At 61.6% G+C, this 18183-nt stretch overlaps 1 protein-coding gene across 1 annotated transcript in view; it reads left to right on the plus strand.

Annotated features, from left to right (window-relative positions):
- Window positions 1–17029, plus strand: part of IQCE (IQ motif containing E) — a 29865-nt gene extending 12836 nt beyond the window's left edge. The window contains exons 12-23 of the mRNA XM_087817029.1: window positions 716–879; window positions 2146–2201; window positions 3094–3311; window positions 4247–4351; window positions 5368–5458; window positions 8740–8910; window positions 9371–9394; window positions 11890–12000; window positions 12424–12545; window positions 13377–13471; window positions 14477–14542; window positions 16005–17029. Of these exons, the coding sequence (XP_087673155.1) occupies window positions 716–879; window positions 2146–2201; window positions 3094–3311; window positions 4247–4351; window positions 5368–5458; window positions 8740–8910; window positions 9371–9394; window positions 11890–12000; window positions 12424–12545; window positions 13377–13471; window positions 14477–14542; window positions 16005–16186 (1405 nt within the window). The 3' untranslated portion in view covers window positions 16187–17029. The remainder of the gene's footprint in view (window positions 1–715; window positions 880–2145; window positions 2202–3093; window positions 3312–4246; window positions 4352–5367; window positions 5459–8739; window positions 8911–9370; window positions 9395–11889; window positions 12001–12423; window positions 12546–13376; window positions 13472–14476; window positions 14543–16004) is intronic.
- The last annotated feature ends 1154 nt before the right edge of the window (window positions 17030–18183 follow it).

Below are 18183 nucleotides of genomic sequence, written 5' to 3' on the forward strand. Positions count from 1 at the left end.
GGTCTGCAGAGCGCTGGGCCGTCAGATGCTAAGCGTGTGGCCCTGGGGACGGCGGGTGATTTCCTGCAGCCTCTGCCCACTGGGTGTGTGTTTAGGTGTTGCTGTTCAGGGCGCCCTCCTTGCTGTACATCGTTGCTGCGGTAACACTGACCCCAGGGCCCTCGAGGCTGTGTCGTCTCCAGCGAGAGCACTGGACGTGCTGCGCTGAGGGGCTGCTTGACACGGTGGCTCGCTGACGCCCAAAGCGTGAAAAGCGGGCCCTGGGCAGACTGTGAATGACACGCGGTGACATGAGGGCTGAGGCCCGGAGTTGGCCGTGGCCATGGCAACTGCACACCTGCCATGCATCAGCCGGGGTCACTGATGAACGGTGGCGAGCAGCAGACTTGGAGACACAGAGCCCGAGGGACGAGGGGGCCTGTGCTTTAGGCTCGGGAATGGGAGGCGACTCAGCCCTGGTTACAGGTGCTGATGGAGCAGGAGGTCCACACTGGCGACAGCACCATGGAGACCTGGGCATGGTGCTGGTCATACGGTCACTAACTGCAAAGACGGAATTCTGTTGGGGTGACAGCTTGCTTACGGGGTCAGAGCTCATGTTCCGTGTGACTCCCACACTCACCCGTGGCACCCCCGGGGCCGAGAGCCCTCCTGCCCCCACGCACACAGTTGCTAGGCCGGTGTGAACTCGGTGGCCTGGTTCTGTGGTCTCTAGGCCTGTGGTGGAGAAGAGAGCTGGTCTCAGGAGGCAGAAGAAGCTGAGCAGTGCCCTGCTGAGCCTGTCCCGGAGTGTGCAGGAGCTCACAGAGGAGAACCAGAGCCTGAAGGAGGACCTGGACCGCGTGCTGAGCAGCTCGCCCACCGTCTCCCGGACAAAGGGTACCTTCCCTTGGCCACCCCGGGGGACCCGCAGGGAGGGGCCACGCCCCTGCTTCTCTGAGGGAGACATAGGCCCTTTCTCCCCACCGCAAGGCCCCCCTAGTGCAGCCTCGCACCACTGAGCCATGCTGCGCTGAATGTGTCCCGGAAATTAGTGGGCACCTGCTGTGTGCCCAGCTCTGTTCTGGGTGCCAGACAGAGTAGTAAACAGAGGCACGCAGACGTCCCTCATGAAGGTCAGGGAGGGAGAGGAGCCAGCAGGTCGGGTGCGGGCCAGGTGGGGTGAGTGCCAGGGGCAGGATGAAGGAGTGAAGGAGGCGGCAGGTGGGGGCAGGTGTGCACCTGTGGTAGGGTCATCAGGGAGGGCCCACCGCGGCAGGCCCAGCCGAGCACAGGCCTGCAAGCTGAGGGGCAGCTGTGCGGGTCACCGGGAGGGCATTTGAGGCAGGAGGGTGTGAGCACAGAGGCCCCGTGTGTCCTGGCACATTTTGGGACCAGTCAGCGGCCAGCAGGAAGCAGAGGAGATGGTGGTGCTGAGGACGGAGGCAGTGAGGCCACGTGGAGCACAAGGGCTGGGAGGCCACTCAGACCGGGCGACGGGCTGAGCAGGCGTGGAAAGTGTCTGACCCGCTTCCTGAGGCCCCAGCTGCCGTGCTGAGCAGACCGTGGTGGAAGGGGGCCCAGAGGACCAAGCCCCAGTGTCCTCACAGGGGCTGCTGGTGTCCTGGACCGGGCGGCGCACAGTGCAGAGAGGAGCAGGTTTGGGGGAGGGGCGCCGGTGAGCTCGGGGCCGAGGCCTTGGCGGGACTGAGCGTGGTGGCCGCCAGGGAGCAGGTGACCCGGGCTTCATCAGGGCACCTGTGAGTGGTGGGGGGCAGGAGTGAGCGGTGGCCTGAGGGCAGGTGCAGGACACGAGGGCTGACCCAGGAGGCTGTGACGGGGGCTGGGCTGTGGGGCTGGCGCAGGGAGACCCTGGTGACCTGGAAGAGTCGTGTTGATGGGCAGGTGGGGCGAGAGCCTGATGAGGGCAGAATCGGGAAAGAATGTCCAATGGAGGCCTGAGGAGACTCTACAGTGGGAGGGATACAGACTCCACATGGAGAAGCCCTTTGGAGCAAGGGGTCTGCTGGCCTCACGGGCCCCACGGCGGAGCCAGCCTGGGAGGGGAGCTGCAGGCCGTCAGGCCACTGAAGACAGTGGTCTGGCCAAAGGGGCCTGTTGGGGGGTCGCAGGAAGTGTCTTTTATAAGCCCGTTGCTCCCACTAGGGTACATGGAGTGGAGTAAGGCCCGGCTGCTGAGACGGATCGCAGAGCTGGAGAAGGTGAGCGTCGCCTGCCTTGTCCAGGACCTGCCCGTGCTCGAGGAGTATGGGTGGCTGATAAAGACAGGGAGAGGTGCGGGGCTTTGCTCCTGGACTTAGGGGCTGAGTGAGGTGGCCCTGCAGATGGGCACGGCAGACCAGAGTGGGGCGGGACCTGAGCCACACCATGCCAGCCAGGACAGTGGTGGGTGCAAAGGGCCCGCGCCCTCAGGAACCCAGCCTCACCTGCACACCTGGGCTCCTGCTGCCCATCGCTTCCCAGGTGGTTGCCTCACCCACGTGCGCTACTCGAGCTCACAGAGAACTGCTTGTCCATGCCGTGGACTTTCCTCAGGTCCGAGCATGGATTTGCAGACTAAGCAGTCTGACTGGCGCAGTCAGAGCGCCGGCACCTCTGAGCAGAGGGTGAAATACTCAGCACTGCTGTATTGTTTGGCTGAGAGAGTAAACCTGGAGGGAAACACTTTAAAAATACAACTTCGCATATTTAAAAGCAGAAAACATAATAACTTCATAATTTGTGGGCAATTTTATTTATTATTTTAAATATGTCTATTGATTTCAGAAAGGGGAAGGGAGAGGGAGAGAAACATCAATGATGAGAGTCATTGATCGGCTGCCTCCTGCCCGCCCCTACTGGGGATCAAGCCCGCAACCTGGGCCTGTGCCCTGACCTGGAACCGAACTGCAATCTCCTGGATCCTAGGTTGATGCTCAACTGCTGAGCCACGCCCGGCCGGGCTTTTGTGGGCAATTTTAAATCAAGCTTGTTAGGAAAGGAAGGCCCCGGAGGAGGTCAGGGGCACAGTGGGCGAGCTTTCCCAGGCGGGGCGGGGCTGACGCCCGTGGGGTCTCTAGCAGTGACGTCTAACAAGCGCCCGTGTTGCCCCAGAAGATCAGCTCAGTGGAAAGCCCAGAACCTCAGGCTTTGGACGTGGTTCGGTCAGACCCGCTGGCTCTCCCCGCATCCAGCGCCTGGGCCCACAGGCAGCCCCAACCCGAGTGCCAGGAGGACAACAAGCGCCACGAGGACAGTGAGCGTCTCCGGGGCACAGTGCGGAGCCTGAAGGGCGAGCGGAAGGCCCTGCAGGCCCAGCTGCAGGAGAGAGAGTATGTGGTCCCCCCCCCCCCCGGCGCCCCAAGTTCCTGTTGGAATGTATTCTTGCCAGTCTTAAACCGGCCTCGTGAATTGGGGAGAGAGCTCAGCCCACAGCAGTAACTGCACAAATGTTTTAGGTGATTCTAAAACTTACATTTTGGTTGTGAAATACAGGCAGCTTGAGCGGTAAAACGAAGGCATTAATTGGCCATATTACATCATTGAAAGAGGGGTCATTTAAATCTCTCTACATCAGACCCTAGGGGGATTCCCAGATTCTCTTTTAGATCTATGCAGAGTGGCCTAGACTCAGTAATGTGTTCGTGACACCTCGTGTGTCAAATGGGACGTGCACTGTGAAATGCTTGTGGCGACCATGAGAGCGCTTACTCCCTGGCCTCTGCGTCCTGGCCTGCAGCCACCTGACATGCACCGCCCCCTGCACTTGGGGCTTCTCTAGTCTCGGTTCTGCTGAGAGTAATCTAAAGCCTCCTGAGACCCAGTATCTCCCTCAGACCCTGCTCCTCAGGGTGGCCTGGGAGGCCAGCAGCCCCGCACCACCTGGGGGCTGGTTAGAGGTGCGGCCCCTCGAGTCTGTGCCGGGCTCTGTCTGCTTCCTTCTGCCCCGCGTCCATCCACAGTCATGAGTGACGGGGTTGGGCAGCTGCTTCTTTTTCTTTTTTAGTTTTTTTTTTTAAAATTGATTTCAGAGAGAGGAAGGGAGAGGGAGAGAGAGAACCATCAATGATGAGAGAGTCATTGATGGGCTGCCTCCTGCAGCCCCCACCTGGGGATTAAGCCCACAGTCCAGGCGTGTCCCCTGACCGGGAATCAAACCTCCATCCCCTGGATCCCAGGTCAATGCTCAAGCGCTGAGCCTCGCTGGCCTGGCAATTACTGTGACCTTTGTTTCATAAACGCTGAATGTCTCTGGTTCTCTGTTCAGCTTGGAGGTAAAGCAGCTGCTCCAGACCAAGGCCGACCTGGAGAGGGAGCTGGAAGAGGTGCGGGAAGGCGAGGAGGCGAGGAGAGCGAGAGAGGAGGCTTTGAGGTGAGCGAGCCAGGCGTCAGAGTTACGAGTGGCCAGGACCCCGCTCTTCCTGCTGGGAGCGGCCCCTCCCCCTCCAGGCCAGTTAGCGAGCTGGCCGGGCACCTCCCGCGCCCCCAGCCCTCACCCCAGCGGCGCCCAGCCCACCGCTGGCTCAGAGCTGGCCCAGGTGTCCGTTCTTCTCGGACAGTGCCCCCCACACACCTTCACATCATTGTCCACCTCAGCCCCAAATCGGAAATAGCCCAGATGTCCATCCGCTGATGGGTCAGACACTGAAGTGTATCTGTACAAAGGGCTGCAGCTCTGACGCGGGACAGTGGGTGCGCCTCAAGCCGTGACCGAGGGAAGCCGCACGTCCTGTAATTCGGAAATGTCCAGGGCAGAGACAGAGAGGAGATTGGTGGTTGCGAGGGCTGGGGGAGGGGCAGTGACTGACTGCGGGGCTCCTGGGGGTCATGGAAGCCCCGGGGGTGCCAGAACCAGGCAGAGGATGGCGGCACAGCGCCGTGAACTTACTGAACACCCTGAATTGTACAAAATAGTCTTTTATGTCAATAAAAAATGCCCCCAAAAGTAGGTTAGAAATCTGAGCAGAACTACTTAGCACTCAGAATAACTAGTAAGACAATTGCTAAAATTCATGAACATTTTTGTTTTCAGAAGAAATGTGACTAGATGTGGCCAGAGGTCAGAACTGGACCAAAAGGGCAGGTGCACGTGAAGAGCTGTTTTTCCTTGGCCTTTAATTCTGTAGCAAGGACGAGCTTCCTTCTGTTCACGTTTCCTTAACACCCCACTGAGCACCTGCTGGGCTCCGTCACTGTCGCTGCGCAGTCAGCCTTTTTTCGGTTCTCAGGTGCCAGGAGTGGTGCCGGGGGACCCTCGTCCCAGCCCCCACGCCGCTCCGCCCCACGGGGTGCCGACAGTCGACGCCCCGTCGCGCCCCTGTGCTGTGGGTGGCGGCTGGGCCCACACGGTGTTGGCAGGTACGGTGTCACCTTCTCCCTTTCCCACAGGGAGGAAGTTCAAGCTCTGACCACAAAGTGTCAAGACCTGGAAGCAGTTAGGAAGGGAGAGGGAGACGACCCCACGGAAGTGACCCCTGAGGTATGGCCTGGGCGCGGGGACTCAGACGAGAGGGGACGGCCCCGGCTGCCTCCATCCCGTTTCCCGCCTCCGGCACCGACACTCATTTCTATACATGTGCCTGCTGAACCCCAAGGTTCTGGGCTAACTGGTCGTCAGCACTGACGTGAGTGGCAGGTCCCCTCTGCAGAGCCTGAGGGCAGGAAGGGGGTGAGTGTGGGCAGAGCCTGCCTGTCCCCTACCCTGGCTCCCTCCACTTACACGGACCAGGTGGTCTTTGTGGCCAGGAGGGTCCCTGCTGGCACAGTGCCACCTGCACTCGGACTCCTGGTGGCAGGGATGCGTCGCTCGCCCTGCCCTGCACTCTGGATTCTGGTGGCGGGGGCGAGCTGGTGTCTTTCACCATCAGTCGCGAGGCTGGAAATCCTGCCTGCTGTTCCCTGCAAGAGGGGCCTGTCCAGTAACTGGGACAGATGGAGCCACGTGGTCTGGTGCCCAGAAAGAGCTCACGTTAGAGCTGGCAGAGGGCGTGGGCAGCCCTGCGCGCGCTCTACCTGCTGAGGTCTGAGCAGTTCCGGACACCCGCCAGCATGGGGCCTCTTTACCTGGGGTACGTTTTAGCCAAGAAGTTCTGTTGCTTCTGAAAGTGACGTACTGTTTCAGTAGCAGTGGCCTGGCGGAGATTGGCACTGGCCACCAGAAGGGAGGCATGGCCGGCTGCTCACGGCTGACCAACGATTTGTTTTCTAATTCTGCTCTGGCTTCCTCCCCGGGGCGGCTCCGTAGCCGAGCCTGAGTGTTCAGGCCTCGTCCGTGAGCACGTGAACTGCGTGTGCTTGAGACGGAGTCAGGGCCCGGAAAGGGGCCGTCCTCGCGGCATATGCTCCGTGCTCGCTGCCCCCCCAGAGGCTGTGCACGGCCTGGCCCCCGTGTGTCCTGCCGGCCGGCGGCGAGGGGTGGACATGGCAAGTCCATCTCTTCCCTTCTGGAGCTGTTCTGTTTGATCAGTAGAGAGCAGTCTGTGTTACTGTGTGGGTGCATGTCAGTGGTGGCTTCCATCTGTGGGTGATGTTCTGAGGCCTGCAGAACCCCTATCCCGTGTCCAGGACACGGGCCCCTCTGCGTGATGGCCACTTCCCAGGAGGCCCTGCTTACCCGACGCCCATGCCGTCTGCCCCCGGTGGCTGTGACGCAGGGCGAGGTGGTTCTTGCTGCTGGCGGCCCGGTGTCCTGTGGTGGAGCCGTGCCGTGTGTCTTGTCTGGCGCCACGGCGCTTTTGGGGCGATTCTCACAGTCTCTTCCCAGTGGGGTGCTCCCGACAGTGAAGTTCTGGCTTCCCTGTGTGTGACTGTGTCAGGCCCTCGTGAGCCCTGGCGGCAGCCCCATGAGTAGATGTGTCTGCTTTTTCTTAAAACCGTCCCGTCAGCCGTGTCCCTCAGGGAGAAAGTATTTTCCACGTCCCGCAGAATTGGAAGTGACGGCTTTGACCGTGGAGCTCACCCGGCTCTGGGAGCCGCCTCCCGCGGCCGCGGAGGTTTCCTGTGGGCGCTCGGGGGGAGGGGGAGCAGCGCCCTGTTGGCACCGTGTGGGTGGAGATAGGACAGGTCCTCTGAGCTCTGACCTCCTCCCTGAGCACAAACTGGACACAAGTCCTGTGCTCGTCCCCCACCTGGCCGTTGGGGGATCCAGCTCGATGCTGCGGCACCTCCGCCTCGGGTTCTGCCGCTTTCTCCAGTGTCAGTAATTTTGGATCTGACTCGTCCACTGACTCCGCGCGGGGCCGAGTGGCCGTGTCAGTGGGCTGACCGGAGCTCGTCCCTCCAGAAGCCACACCCTTTGTCAGTCTCTTCAGGAGGTTGACTGGAGTCAGTTACACTCGGCATTAATCATGTCCCTGTAGATGGCAGGAACGGGTGGTGGGTCCCTGCTTTCCACTGACCACGCAGGTGGGCCAAGGGAGGTGACCATGCTCCCTGCCGGTTCCCAGCACAGGGACAGCCCTGCTCACGCCGCAGACGGCGCCAGGTAGGAGACAGCGAGCACGCAGGAGGGCGTTCAGCCTGGGCACCGCCCCCTTGCAGAGGCAGAGCCGACTCCGCTCACTGACGTGGGAAAGTGCGTGTGGCCTGTCGTCTGCTGGACACAAACCCCTCCCCCCAGGAAGGTCAGGGTGCTGGTCCCCGTTTATCAGGAAAACGCCTGTGGGGAGTGTCTGCAGGGATCCCCAACCCGGCTGCTTCCCTGTGAGAGTCTGAACACGTTTTCCTTGCTCTTAGTGTTGTCTCGAGTTTTCACAATGAGCGTGTGTTAGCTTTGGGTCTTTCCTGCCCGAAGGCACTTCCCGTAAAGGAGAGTGGGGGACTCGGCACGTTCGCGTCTCCTGAACGGGGCGCCTTCTGCACTGGGATGCGAGTGGTCCTTGTAGGAGAAGCACAGGAGGGGGCGGCTTTGACAGGACGTGTGCGTGTCAGAGTTTAAAGTCCCCCACCGCCTGCCCAGAGCTGTTGGAGCAAATGTCCCTCCATCTTCCAGGTCACTGACTACCTGTTTGCGTGACACAGGGCAGGGGTGACAGACTCATCTCTCAGGAGAGCAAAGGCCTGGAGATGTCACGATGGGGGATCCACGGCCCTTCTTAAGGGAACAGAAGCTGGGCACCGGGGGTCCTGGGGAATGTGACTGCAGCCCCCCGAGAGGCTGGTGGCCGGCTGGTGTGCTGGGACCCTGTGGCCCATCGGGGGCAGTGGTTTTTGTGGGTCTATAGGACCCGGACTTGTACCTGCTGGGCCTCCCTCCCTTGGGGGAGGGCTTCTTCCAGCTCCACGGGTGTGAAGAAAACGTCCACGGACTTGATTCTTACGGAGAGGTGGCTCGTAGGTCGTAAGTGTGGACCCTCAAGTGGCACAGTCAGTGCTGTTTCGATCGTCATGGTAGCAGCTCTGGCTTCTTTCTGCGTCAACACCCAGCTGGAAACCTGCTGCCTTTGACCCCAGAAGCCCCACTCTCGTAAAACAGCATTAGACTGAAAAGACCAAAGAAGGACCCTGGAAGGCAGGTCATTCTTGTGATGTCCAAACCGCTGAGCTGCCTGTCGGACGGAGCCCGCATCTCGGGAGAGCGCCCCAGGGAGCGCAGGGTCAGGGCAACCCAGCCTCCGTGCCCCGGCCCACGTGCTGGGTGGGGCGGGAGCAGCTTCTCCTGGGATTGACAGTCGGGTCTGATAGGCACAGCCTGTACCGAGGCAAGTGGTCCCTGCCACCTGCCCCGAGGTGCAGTCACCCTTACACCTCAATTCCCTGCAGGCCCCGGAGGAGCCCCGACCTGCCCGTCCTGCCAGCAGTCCCTCTCAGCAGGACTCTGAGCCCGACGCCAGCGAGGAGGGCTCGCCCCGGCCCCCCTGCACCTGCTCGGAGGAGCACAGACACGCGGCCGCCAGGGTCCTGCAGGCCCGGTGGAAGGTGTACAGACTCCAGGTGAGGGCTCCCAGGAGGTCCCTGCTGCGGGCCTGTGCCAACCAGGGCATGTGCTGAGCTGGTTCCCAGCTGCAGAAACCGCTCCGGCCACCTGGTCACTAACCCACACTCACTGAGTCTCTCTGAGGTGCAGGCTCCGAGGTCAGTGCAGGTGACAGGCAGGGGAATGCGGGAGACAGAACAGACATGGCCAAGAAATGCGTGCCTGGGGGAGGGGCAGACACCACACCGGGCCGGGGCTGTGGGATCCTGCTGCGGAGGGAGGCTCCCCTCCGGCCGTCCCGGAGCAGGAGCGGCCCCATCGTGACGGCAGAGGCCGCGGCTGGTCCCCGGGCTGCCAGCCCCCCGCCCGTCGGTCACAGCACCTCCCCTCCTGGTGACTGGTGGGCAGGATCAGGAAATGGACACGACTGTGAAGAGCTATCCTCGAGTTAATTCGTCCCCTGTCTCTCTCTTTCAGAAAAGAAAGGCTGTGCTGGATGAGGTAAGCAAGGCTCGGTTCACTAGTTCCAGGAGAGCTGCGTGGGGGTGTCTCCAAAAGTCTGTTAAATGCTTGTTTCCCTGAAATCGGACCCGACCCCAAGGCTGTTTGCACACAGAAGCGATACTAACCTGGTCAGTGTCTGGGTGGCCTCCGGCCTCCGCAGGTGCCTGTCAGTCAGTCACCCTTCCGCCCACCTGCTGATCACAGGCGGCCTGAGGCCACCTGGCGGGCCCTCGGGACACGGGCATTAGGGCAGACAGGTGTAAGAGTTTTTATGAGTTTATTTGAGCCAAACTGACAAAATGGCCCAGAAGCAAAATCTCGATGGATTGAGAAAATGCTCCGGAGACGGCAGTTTTGCCATGTTTTACGCGTTACAGTCAGGAGGCAGGAGAAGGGTTACGTGAAGTCCATTGGTGACAGGTTAGGGGGGCAGGAGAAGGCCAAGGGGGCCTCTGGGACTGGGTAGAGTAAAATGGAGAGACGGGCTCTTCCTTCACGTCGGAGGCGCAGTGTAGTAACAGCCGACGGCACGTGGGGATGGTGTGTGGGGCAGATAACAGTCGGGGCTCCTGGTCTGTGCTCTGGTGGGAGACTGTGCCCTGAGGGGCCTGGAAAAGGGGATCACTCAGATACCCCAAAGGTGTGTTATCTTAGATACAAAAAGACAATAGAGGCTCAGTCAAGGTAAAGATGGACCTTTGTCCAGGAAGCTGCAGGCCTAGGACTCGACTGCCCACAGGACTTGCTTTCAGTTAGGAAGTTTTAATTTCAGACCGTCCTTGTGGTTACTTTCAGTCTCTGAGTTTGTAAGGCCCGCACGCAGGCCTTTTCTGAGCTTGTCAAGTTTAGTGTGTGGCCCCTTTGCATCCACACGGGCCAACAGTCATCACAGTTCTGTGTGGAGGGTGGCGTTTGGGCTCCATCGGGCCTTGAGTGGGAACCAAGGGGACTGAGGAGTGAGAGAGAGAAAGGGTGTTCCAGGCAGAAGACTGGAGCAAGTAAAGCCCCAGGCGTGCAGAAGACTGTGCTTGCTGGAAGGAGAGCAGGTCTGTGTGAGCACAGGGGAGCCAGGCTGGAGCGGGAGGTGCCGAGAGGGACAGCACAGAACTGATGGCACAGGGACAGTGCCGATCTGAGCCAGGGACTCCTGCTTCTGTCCCCACTCAGCTGTCCCACCAGGCGATGCTTTCAAATGCTAAATAACACCACCCACACCGGGAACAAAACCCTAAGCTGATCCCTAAGGACCCTAGCAGGACATTCCTGCCCCAGGCCCTTTGTACTCGCTGCCCCACCCCCGCCCCAAAGGCTCTCATTCTAGAAATGTGCACGTCTTGCTCCCACTTTATTCAGGTCTCTACTGAATCGCTGCCTCCTGGAGACCCTCCTCTGAGCACCCCCCAGCCCTCCCCAGCCTGCCTGCTCTGCTATATGTGTCCTCAGAGCCTTTGTCTCCACCTGGCAGGTGCCATGGAGGCAGGGCCGTCTGTCTTTGCCACTGTGTTCCTGGCACCGAGAATGGTGCCTGCGTGTGGTTAGCGTTCTGTCTTTTGAATGAGTGAAAGATGACTCTGGGATTCAGGGCTCTAGAGTGAGCTCATAAACCAGACACCAGCCTGTGCTGTCTCCCAGGCCCTGCCCTTCCTCTGCCCATCCCCTCCCTAAGCCGCAGTTCCCTCCCCTCTGGGCTCAGGAGGATGGTGAGATCTCCATGGGGGGCTGTCACAAGGGCTCCGTGGACAGCGTGGGCCCGCATGGGGCTTCTGTCCCGCTGCCTAAATAGCGTCAGTGGTCCTTGCCCCCCAGCTGACACCGTGGCTCTGTGAACCTCCTGGGTTCGTCCAAATGTCCGCCTGCTCGGGGCCTCCCTCTTTCCTTTGTTGTGCTTGTTTCTTGACCGCATGCCTGTGGCATTTCCGTCACCTGGCCTTCCTGTGGTGACTGTGACCACGGAGCGTCTGGTCTCCAAGGACTCTCTGTCGTTCCCCTGACAGTTCCCGGAGCCCCGTCCTGCAGGAGGCAGGGCCATTCCCACAACATGCTGCCCCGAACCCAGGGCGTCGCGTTCACACCCACGTGTAGTTAAGAAAACCGTGAAGATGAAGGTTGAAGGACCGCTAAGCTTTGGGATAGAGTGAGATCACGGTCCCCACTTGACGTCAGGAGGGGGAGAGGGGAAGGGTAGGAATGGAATAGCGACCCCAGCAGGAAGCCAGCTGTGGTTACCGCGTGGACTTGCTGAGCCCAACAGCACTGACTCGACAGTCGTTTACGGTCCAGGACGTGCTTGACGGGGCCTGGCAGCTGTGCTGCCTCCCCGGAGGCGGTGTTTGTTGCCGTAGGAGGTTCTGGTGAGAGAAGAGGCTCTGTAAGTCCCCTGTGACCCTGTGGTCATACGGGACATCGGAGCTTTCCCTCTGGAAGCTCCCTTCATCTGCACCTGCCAGCTTCCTGGGAAATTAACCCCCATCTCTCTCCTTGCTCCCTGACAGGCGGCCACGGTGCTTCAGGCCGCTTTCCGGGGACACCTGGCCAGGGAAAGTCTGTTATCGAGCAGAGCGCGTAGGTCAGCGTCTCCCAGTGTGCCCGGCCTCCCCAGCCAGGTAACCCTCCAGGCGGGGCCCAGCCCAGGTTCTCAGATTTCATCAACCAGGGAATGCACAGCACCCCCAGTCCCAGTCCTGCCTCGCCCTCCCCAGGTTCCTGCAGGGCCTGGGTGGACGTAGCCTTGGGGTCCAGTTACTTCAAGGCGCTAGAATATCAAGTAGCAGGTCCATCTTGCCATTTAGACAGAAGCTTAGAAACACAGCACAGACTTGAGCGTCCTGTCCTACCAGCCTCTGTGGAAGTGACGGGGTGCTCATTTTAAGGATCCCTAGGGGCTAAGGGCTAAGACTGATAGTAATGAGGGAGCCCCCTGAAATAGAGCTGTGCCCTTCCCTGGCTCTCGAGGTCCAGGGTGCCAGCTGTGCCACACTGGAGGGCGGTGCAGGTTCTCAGAGGCTCTACCCATCGTTACTCTGCAGAACCCTCCCTCACCTCGTGCTCCGAGCCCCACTGTCCAAGCCGAGGGCGACCCCGGGCAGGAGGAGGCCATTACTGTCATCCAGTCTGTCTTCCGGGCACACATGGCACGGGTCGGGCACAGGTAAGCTGATCGGCAGGCCCGGCTCTGTTCTGCATCCCAGGGAAATGCGGCACAGACACTGCCAGGCTCGGTGCGAGAGCTGGGATGTCTTGCCAGTGCAGAAGTCCCACCTGGTGAGAAATTGCCCCCGTGCCGTCCAGGTGGGGTGGGCCACATGTCCTGGTCATATGGGGAGGGACAGATAGAAGGGTGAGACGCCGTGTGATTGGCAGGACCCAGTTTGTGGACTGGCTGCCAGTGCGTACTTTCTGAAGGAACCGTGGGGCCGTGCAGGGCTCGGGGGCCTCCTGCAGCCACACACGTGTCCTGAAAATTACCCATCTGAGTGAACTCGGGCCAACAGTGGGGTCCACAGTGAAGCCCTGAGAGCGTTGGGTATGGCCAGTGTCCACTGCCTGGGAAGCTCAGGCCCCTCCCGGTCCCACCAGCACCGCGCTCTCACCTCCCCAGACTCCTGCTGCGCAGCCTCCGTGGCGGACAGCGCCCGTCACGGTTAGGCCGACAGCTTCCCTCTGCAGCAGGGCCAGCCTAGTCAGTCGCAGGCCTGGCTCCATCTGATGGTGGCAGGTCCTCCCCTGGGCAGCTGGCCAGGGCCCGGAGGTGACAGCGGCACCTCAGCACAGAGACACGGCCGGGAGGGGGGTCTGAGGCCCAACCTCAGGACCTCAGTGAGTGTGGGCTGACCGAGGAGACAGCGAGGCCTGCGCGGCCAGCCTGCCGGGACCAGGGCTCGGCCGGGGGCGGCTGCGGTGCTCCTTGCCCTGTCAGGCAGCGGCTCCAGGGACCAGTGAGCCTGCCGTCGGGATCAGCTGGAGTCTCTCTCTCTTCCAGTCAAAGACCTCACACCGCAGCTCCTGCGAAGACCACGGCTGCTTCGGGCACGTGTGGCACGCCCTCCCCTCCCGGTCTCCCTGTGGCACCTGCTGGTAAGTTCCTGTCATCTGGCTGTCGGAGCTAGAGCCAGAGCGCCCTCGGAGGTTCCAGCCTAAACAGCCGCCCTGTCCCCGCGGCGTGGGGCGTGTGAGCACATGCAAGGGGCTGGGCCCACCTGTGGCCGCCTGCGGACAAAGTCACTGGGAGATGCCTCCGCCCAGCCTCCCTGCCACAGCTCCGGCCCTTTCCTGTGGGTTGTAGGAGAAACAGATGAGCCCAGGGTACTTCCCACAGCTCAAAGGGCCAGACAGTCCGGCGTCAGTGACACCTCGGTCTCCACCGTCACCTGCAGGCCCCCCGTCGGAGCTTCAGGGCGCCTGTGTCCTGACTGCCCTCAGCTCCAGCTGGGGGGTGTGGTTCCCTCCCTCGGGCCAGCGTTTTCCCCGGTGGCTGGTTTTGCTCGTGTTTCCTTTTCAGGGTCATTAAGGTCCAGACCACTACTGGGGAAACCTGGGGTGGCCGGACACTGAGGCCGGCCCAACCCTGCCCGGCTCCCTCCAAGGGCTGGCTCATCCCCTCGCATGCGAGGTGGCAGCTTGGGAGTTGCTCTCAGTCCCCAAATCTGGGGCCTGGGGCCGTCCTGCAGGTCCGTCCTGCCTCGTGCCTTCGTCTCTGCGCCGCCTCCTCAGCTCTGTAGCCTCGGGTCCCGTTTGGGAAGGTGCCGAGCGGGTGCTGCCACCGTGGCGGTTTCCAGGAAGCCTGTCGGCGCTGCGTCCTTAGGTGGGAGATGGAGTCGGAGCAGGCTGTGCGGGCGGCAGGGTCTTCCATCAGGGCGAGCGTACAAGGGGTTTGGGGCTTGAGGTGTAACCGACGGGTGACGTTGTTAGTTTCAGGTGAACAGCAGGACGACTCGATGTTTGTAAACACTGTGAAATGGTCGCCTGGAAGCAGTTTTTCTGAACCAAGAATGTCGGGGGGGAGACGGAGGATGTGACCGGCCCTGTGCCGGCCTGATGCCGACTGCGGACCGCCTGCTTCTCGTTTGCGTGTCGTTCCAGGTCAGGAAGAGGGCGAAGTGAGCAGTGGGGACGCCAGGGAGGGACCAGCCCCGCAGCCCTGTCCTGGTGAGTGGGAGGCCAGGCCCCGCGAGCAGTCGCCGTGCAGGAGCGGCCGAAGCCCTTCCCTGGGGCTGCCTGGGGGTTCTGGGACAGGCCGCACGCGGGGTTTGCCCCAGGCGTCACCCAAGAGCACCGCCTGGAAATCGCCTTTTATCTGCCTCGGCTGGTTTTCCAGCCTTGTCCTCGCTAGCGAGCTTCAGACTTGGATATTCTCTCCAAAGCCTCCATTTGTAGAGCTCAGCGGACAAATGAGCAGTCTTGGGACCTCAGGGACAGTGTGTAGATGCACAAAACCCCAGGGCCCCTGGGCTGGGACTCTGGGCTCCGCCAGGCTCAGCAGGCCCATGGGGCGGCCTGGAGGCAGATCCACCTTCCCGCCTCGCGCTGAGCGCCGGGGACGTTAGAGTGCGGGCTCCCCGCCGCCACCGACTCGGCGCAGGGCACGTCCGCGTTCAGCCTGCTTCCCCAGGCGACCGGGTCCATCAAGCCCCGGTTCCATCCGATTGTCTGTTTTCACAGGAGAAAACTTGACTTTAATGTTGAAAACTGATGTTTTTAATTTCATAAGTTTCCCCTTTAGTAAGAATTCTCTTGAAAGTTACAGGAAGAAGCCGATGCAGTTAGAGCATCTGCCGTGCGATGAGTCTTAGTTTCCTCCCCTTTTATTTCAAGTCCATGCTTGGTCACTTTTACTCTCACCTGTTTTGTTTGTTTGCTTTTTAATGCCCATCTGGGGATATTTTTTCCACTGCTTTTCAAAGAGTGGAAGGGGGGGGCAGAGAGAGACACCGATTGGCTCCCACACGAGCCCCGACCAGGGGCCAGGAATGAGCCTGCAACCGAGGCACGTGCCCTTGGTGGGAATTGAACCCAAGACCCTTCAGTCCGCAGGCTGACGCTCTAACCATGGAGCCGGACCAGCCAGGGCTTTACACTTATCTTTACAAAGCAGTAGAACAGGAGCTTTCTCTGTGGCTGTTGGTATAGGGCCTGCCCTCCTCGCCTCCATCACCCGGGTCCCAGGGCCCATCTGGTCTGGAGGTGGCGGCTCAGGTGTGCCTGTGGTCACAGCTTGGGTCCTGCCTTCTCCCCTTCAGTGGGTGAGCTCACTGGGAGCTGGTGGCCACTGGTCGAGCACCTCAGCCGCCACCGGCACCAGGCCCTGGGATGCCGCTCGAGGCCGACTCGGGTAGCACCCCCCAGACTCCGCCGCCTCCGAGGCCTGCCTGCCACACGCGCTTGTTTTGCTTCCAGGAAATGGCCAGAGTGTTCGGAGCTGGGCCAGGAGGCTGAGGTGGGGTGACTAGGGGGTGATGGGAGGCCATGACGGTGTGAGGCCGGTTCTGAGGTCGGCCTGTCCAACACTACTCTGGGGAGTGGCCTTGGGCCCGCCTACCCAGAAAGAGGTGCTGCACGCAGGGTCTGGGCGGCTGACGTGACCGCCTCCCTCTCCGGTTCGTTTCAGCAGAGCCCCCTCCCTCGGAGCCACTGCCCTCGGCATCTCCACGCTGGGAAGACGCCTACTCCGACGACTCCGACGAGGTTGTCGTGGCTCCGACTCCGCCCTTGAAGAAAAGCGCCCCCCTGCCCCTTGCCCTCAGTCCCTATGGGTGTGTCCCACGGGGCGACGCCCTGTCTGCGGAAGGTTAGGTTAAGAGGGCTCGCGTGAGAGGAGAGACCTAGAACTGCAAAGTGCTTTATCTCGTTAGGAAAAGAACGGACCTGCTCTCCACTCAGCATCCCCAGCTTCTCTCGCGCGGCTGGTTTGTGTAAGGACCCTGCGCGCCTTCCTCTCACCTTTGGGGGGCTGTGGTCGCACTGCCCCCTGCTCTCAGCTGCGGTTCACAGGGTGGTTCTCAGCGCCCGCACATCACCCGGGATTGGGGTCCACCAGGGAGCCCAGCCTTGACCTTGAAGACACTGAGCCAAGCCCCGTTCATTTAATTTTCACTCGGCCTGTGGGCTGCCAGGTCCATTTCCTTCTTCCTTCCCCCGCTGGGCTGCCTGGTGTCTCGGCTGAGCTGGGCGCTGCCCAGTGCTTTGTTTTATCCACTGGGTCTGTCCCAGGGAACCTGACCCGTCCACGCTGGGTGCCAGGGTCAGAGCTAAAGGTCAGCCCGAGCCAGCTGAGCAGGAAGTGTAGGGGCCACGTGCCTTCTTGATTGTGAGGCCACTCCTGCCCCTGGACCAAAAGTGGGCCTTTCTGCATTTCTGTTCCCTTAAGGAGCCCCAGGTGAGGGAGGGCACCCTCCCTGGGCCTGGAGGGCAAGCCCTGCCCAGAGTGGGGAGCAGGTCCTGCGGGGCATCCCCATCTGTGCACCGAGACCTGCGGGGGCCTGGCTGGTGGGCAGAGCTGAGAAGGGCAAGTTGAGCCCATGAACTTGAGTTTCCTGAGAACGTGCCCCTGCCATGGGGACATGTACGGTCGCCGTGCCCTGGGCCTCCTGGGTCCAGCGCTGCTGGTCTACCTCAGTAAACGACATACCTCAGGGACTGTCGATGTCCAGTGTGCAGCCCTTGGTGGGGAAGGCCTGCCTGCGGCCCTGGGACCCTCAGACACTGCGATTGTTCCTGGAGAATGCCCATGCCAGGCGCTTGCAAGGCTCGGGCCTGGGCCTGGGGACTTGAGGGCCTGCCTTCCACTGTGCCCCACGCTGCACCCAGCCGCCCAGGTGGGAGGCCCAGCAAGGGGTAGGGCCAGGTGGGTGAGCAGAGCTGGGGTGAGCCTCGGGGGTGGGGCTTCAGGAGGTAGCAAGACTGAGGTCTCTGGTGGGGGCTGGAAAGGGAAGAGAGGTCAGGAGCAGGGACCCTGACCTCCAGTTAGCCGCCGAAGGCCCAGGTCCTATTTCCCCGGGTGGGAGTGGGGTGGCTGGGTGGCTCACAGGGCGGGGCGGGTCCCCCCAGCACCTGCGCCTCACCTTCCCCTTGACAACAGCACATCTGTAACCCTCGGTGCCCTGGATCGGCAGGACCGGCGTGACGGCCTGGCTGCCTGGGTGGGGGACCGTCCGGAGGAGGCGCTGTCTGTCCCACAGGCTCCGGGGCACCCCTCAGGACCCCTGGTGGCTGGGCCTCCACAGGTGCTGTGTGGCAATGATGCGCATCCAGGTTGTGCCCTGTTGTCCTTGGCTCACATCTCCCACCAACGTGGGCGTGGACATGGACATGGACACGGACAAGCTGCGGGGGGGCTGGAGCTGGTGGGAAGTGGGCCCAGACTCGGCAGGAAGAGGGAGGCTGAACCAGGGCGGATGTGCGGAGCCGGGGGCGGGGAGGCGGGGGCCGTGTGCAGTGTGACCCCTGGGGGGCAGGGGCAGCCCCTCCGGGAGGCGGGGCAGAGGGCCCAGGGGCCGGCCAGACTGCAGTGCCCAGGCTTCCGTGGGTGCTGTACCTCGGGGTGCCGCTGGGCTGGCCGGGGAGAAGGGGCTTTTGCGGGTGAGGAGGGACTCAGATAAGCGGCCCTGACCGCACGCCCGGCTGTGCCGTCTGACAGTGTGCTGTCCTCCGGAGAGGCAGACGCCCGGCCCAGCTCTGCAGAGCCCCAGGCAGCATGGCTCTGCCCCCTCTCTGAGAAGTAAAGGTCTTTGTAGAAGCCGCTGCCTTCGAGCCCCAGATAAAATTGGGGCCCCCTCAGAGCCCAGCTAAGC

This window comes from Miniopterus natalensis, chromosome 4 (assembly GCF_054644295.1).
Source record: "Miniopterus natalensis isolate mMinNat1 chromosome 4, mMinNat1.hap1, whole genome shotgun sequence".
Lineage (NCBI taxonomy): Eukaryota > Metazoa > Chordata > Mammalia > Chiroptera > Miniopteridae > Miniopterus > Miniopterus natalensis.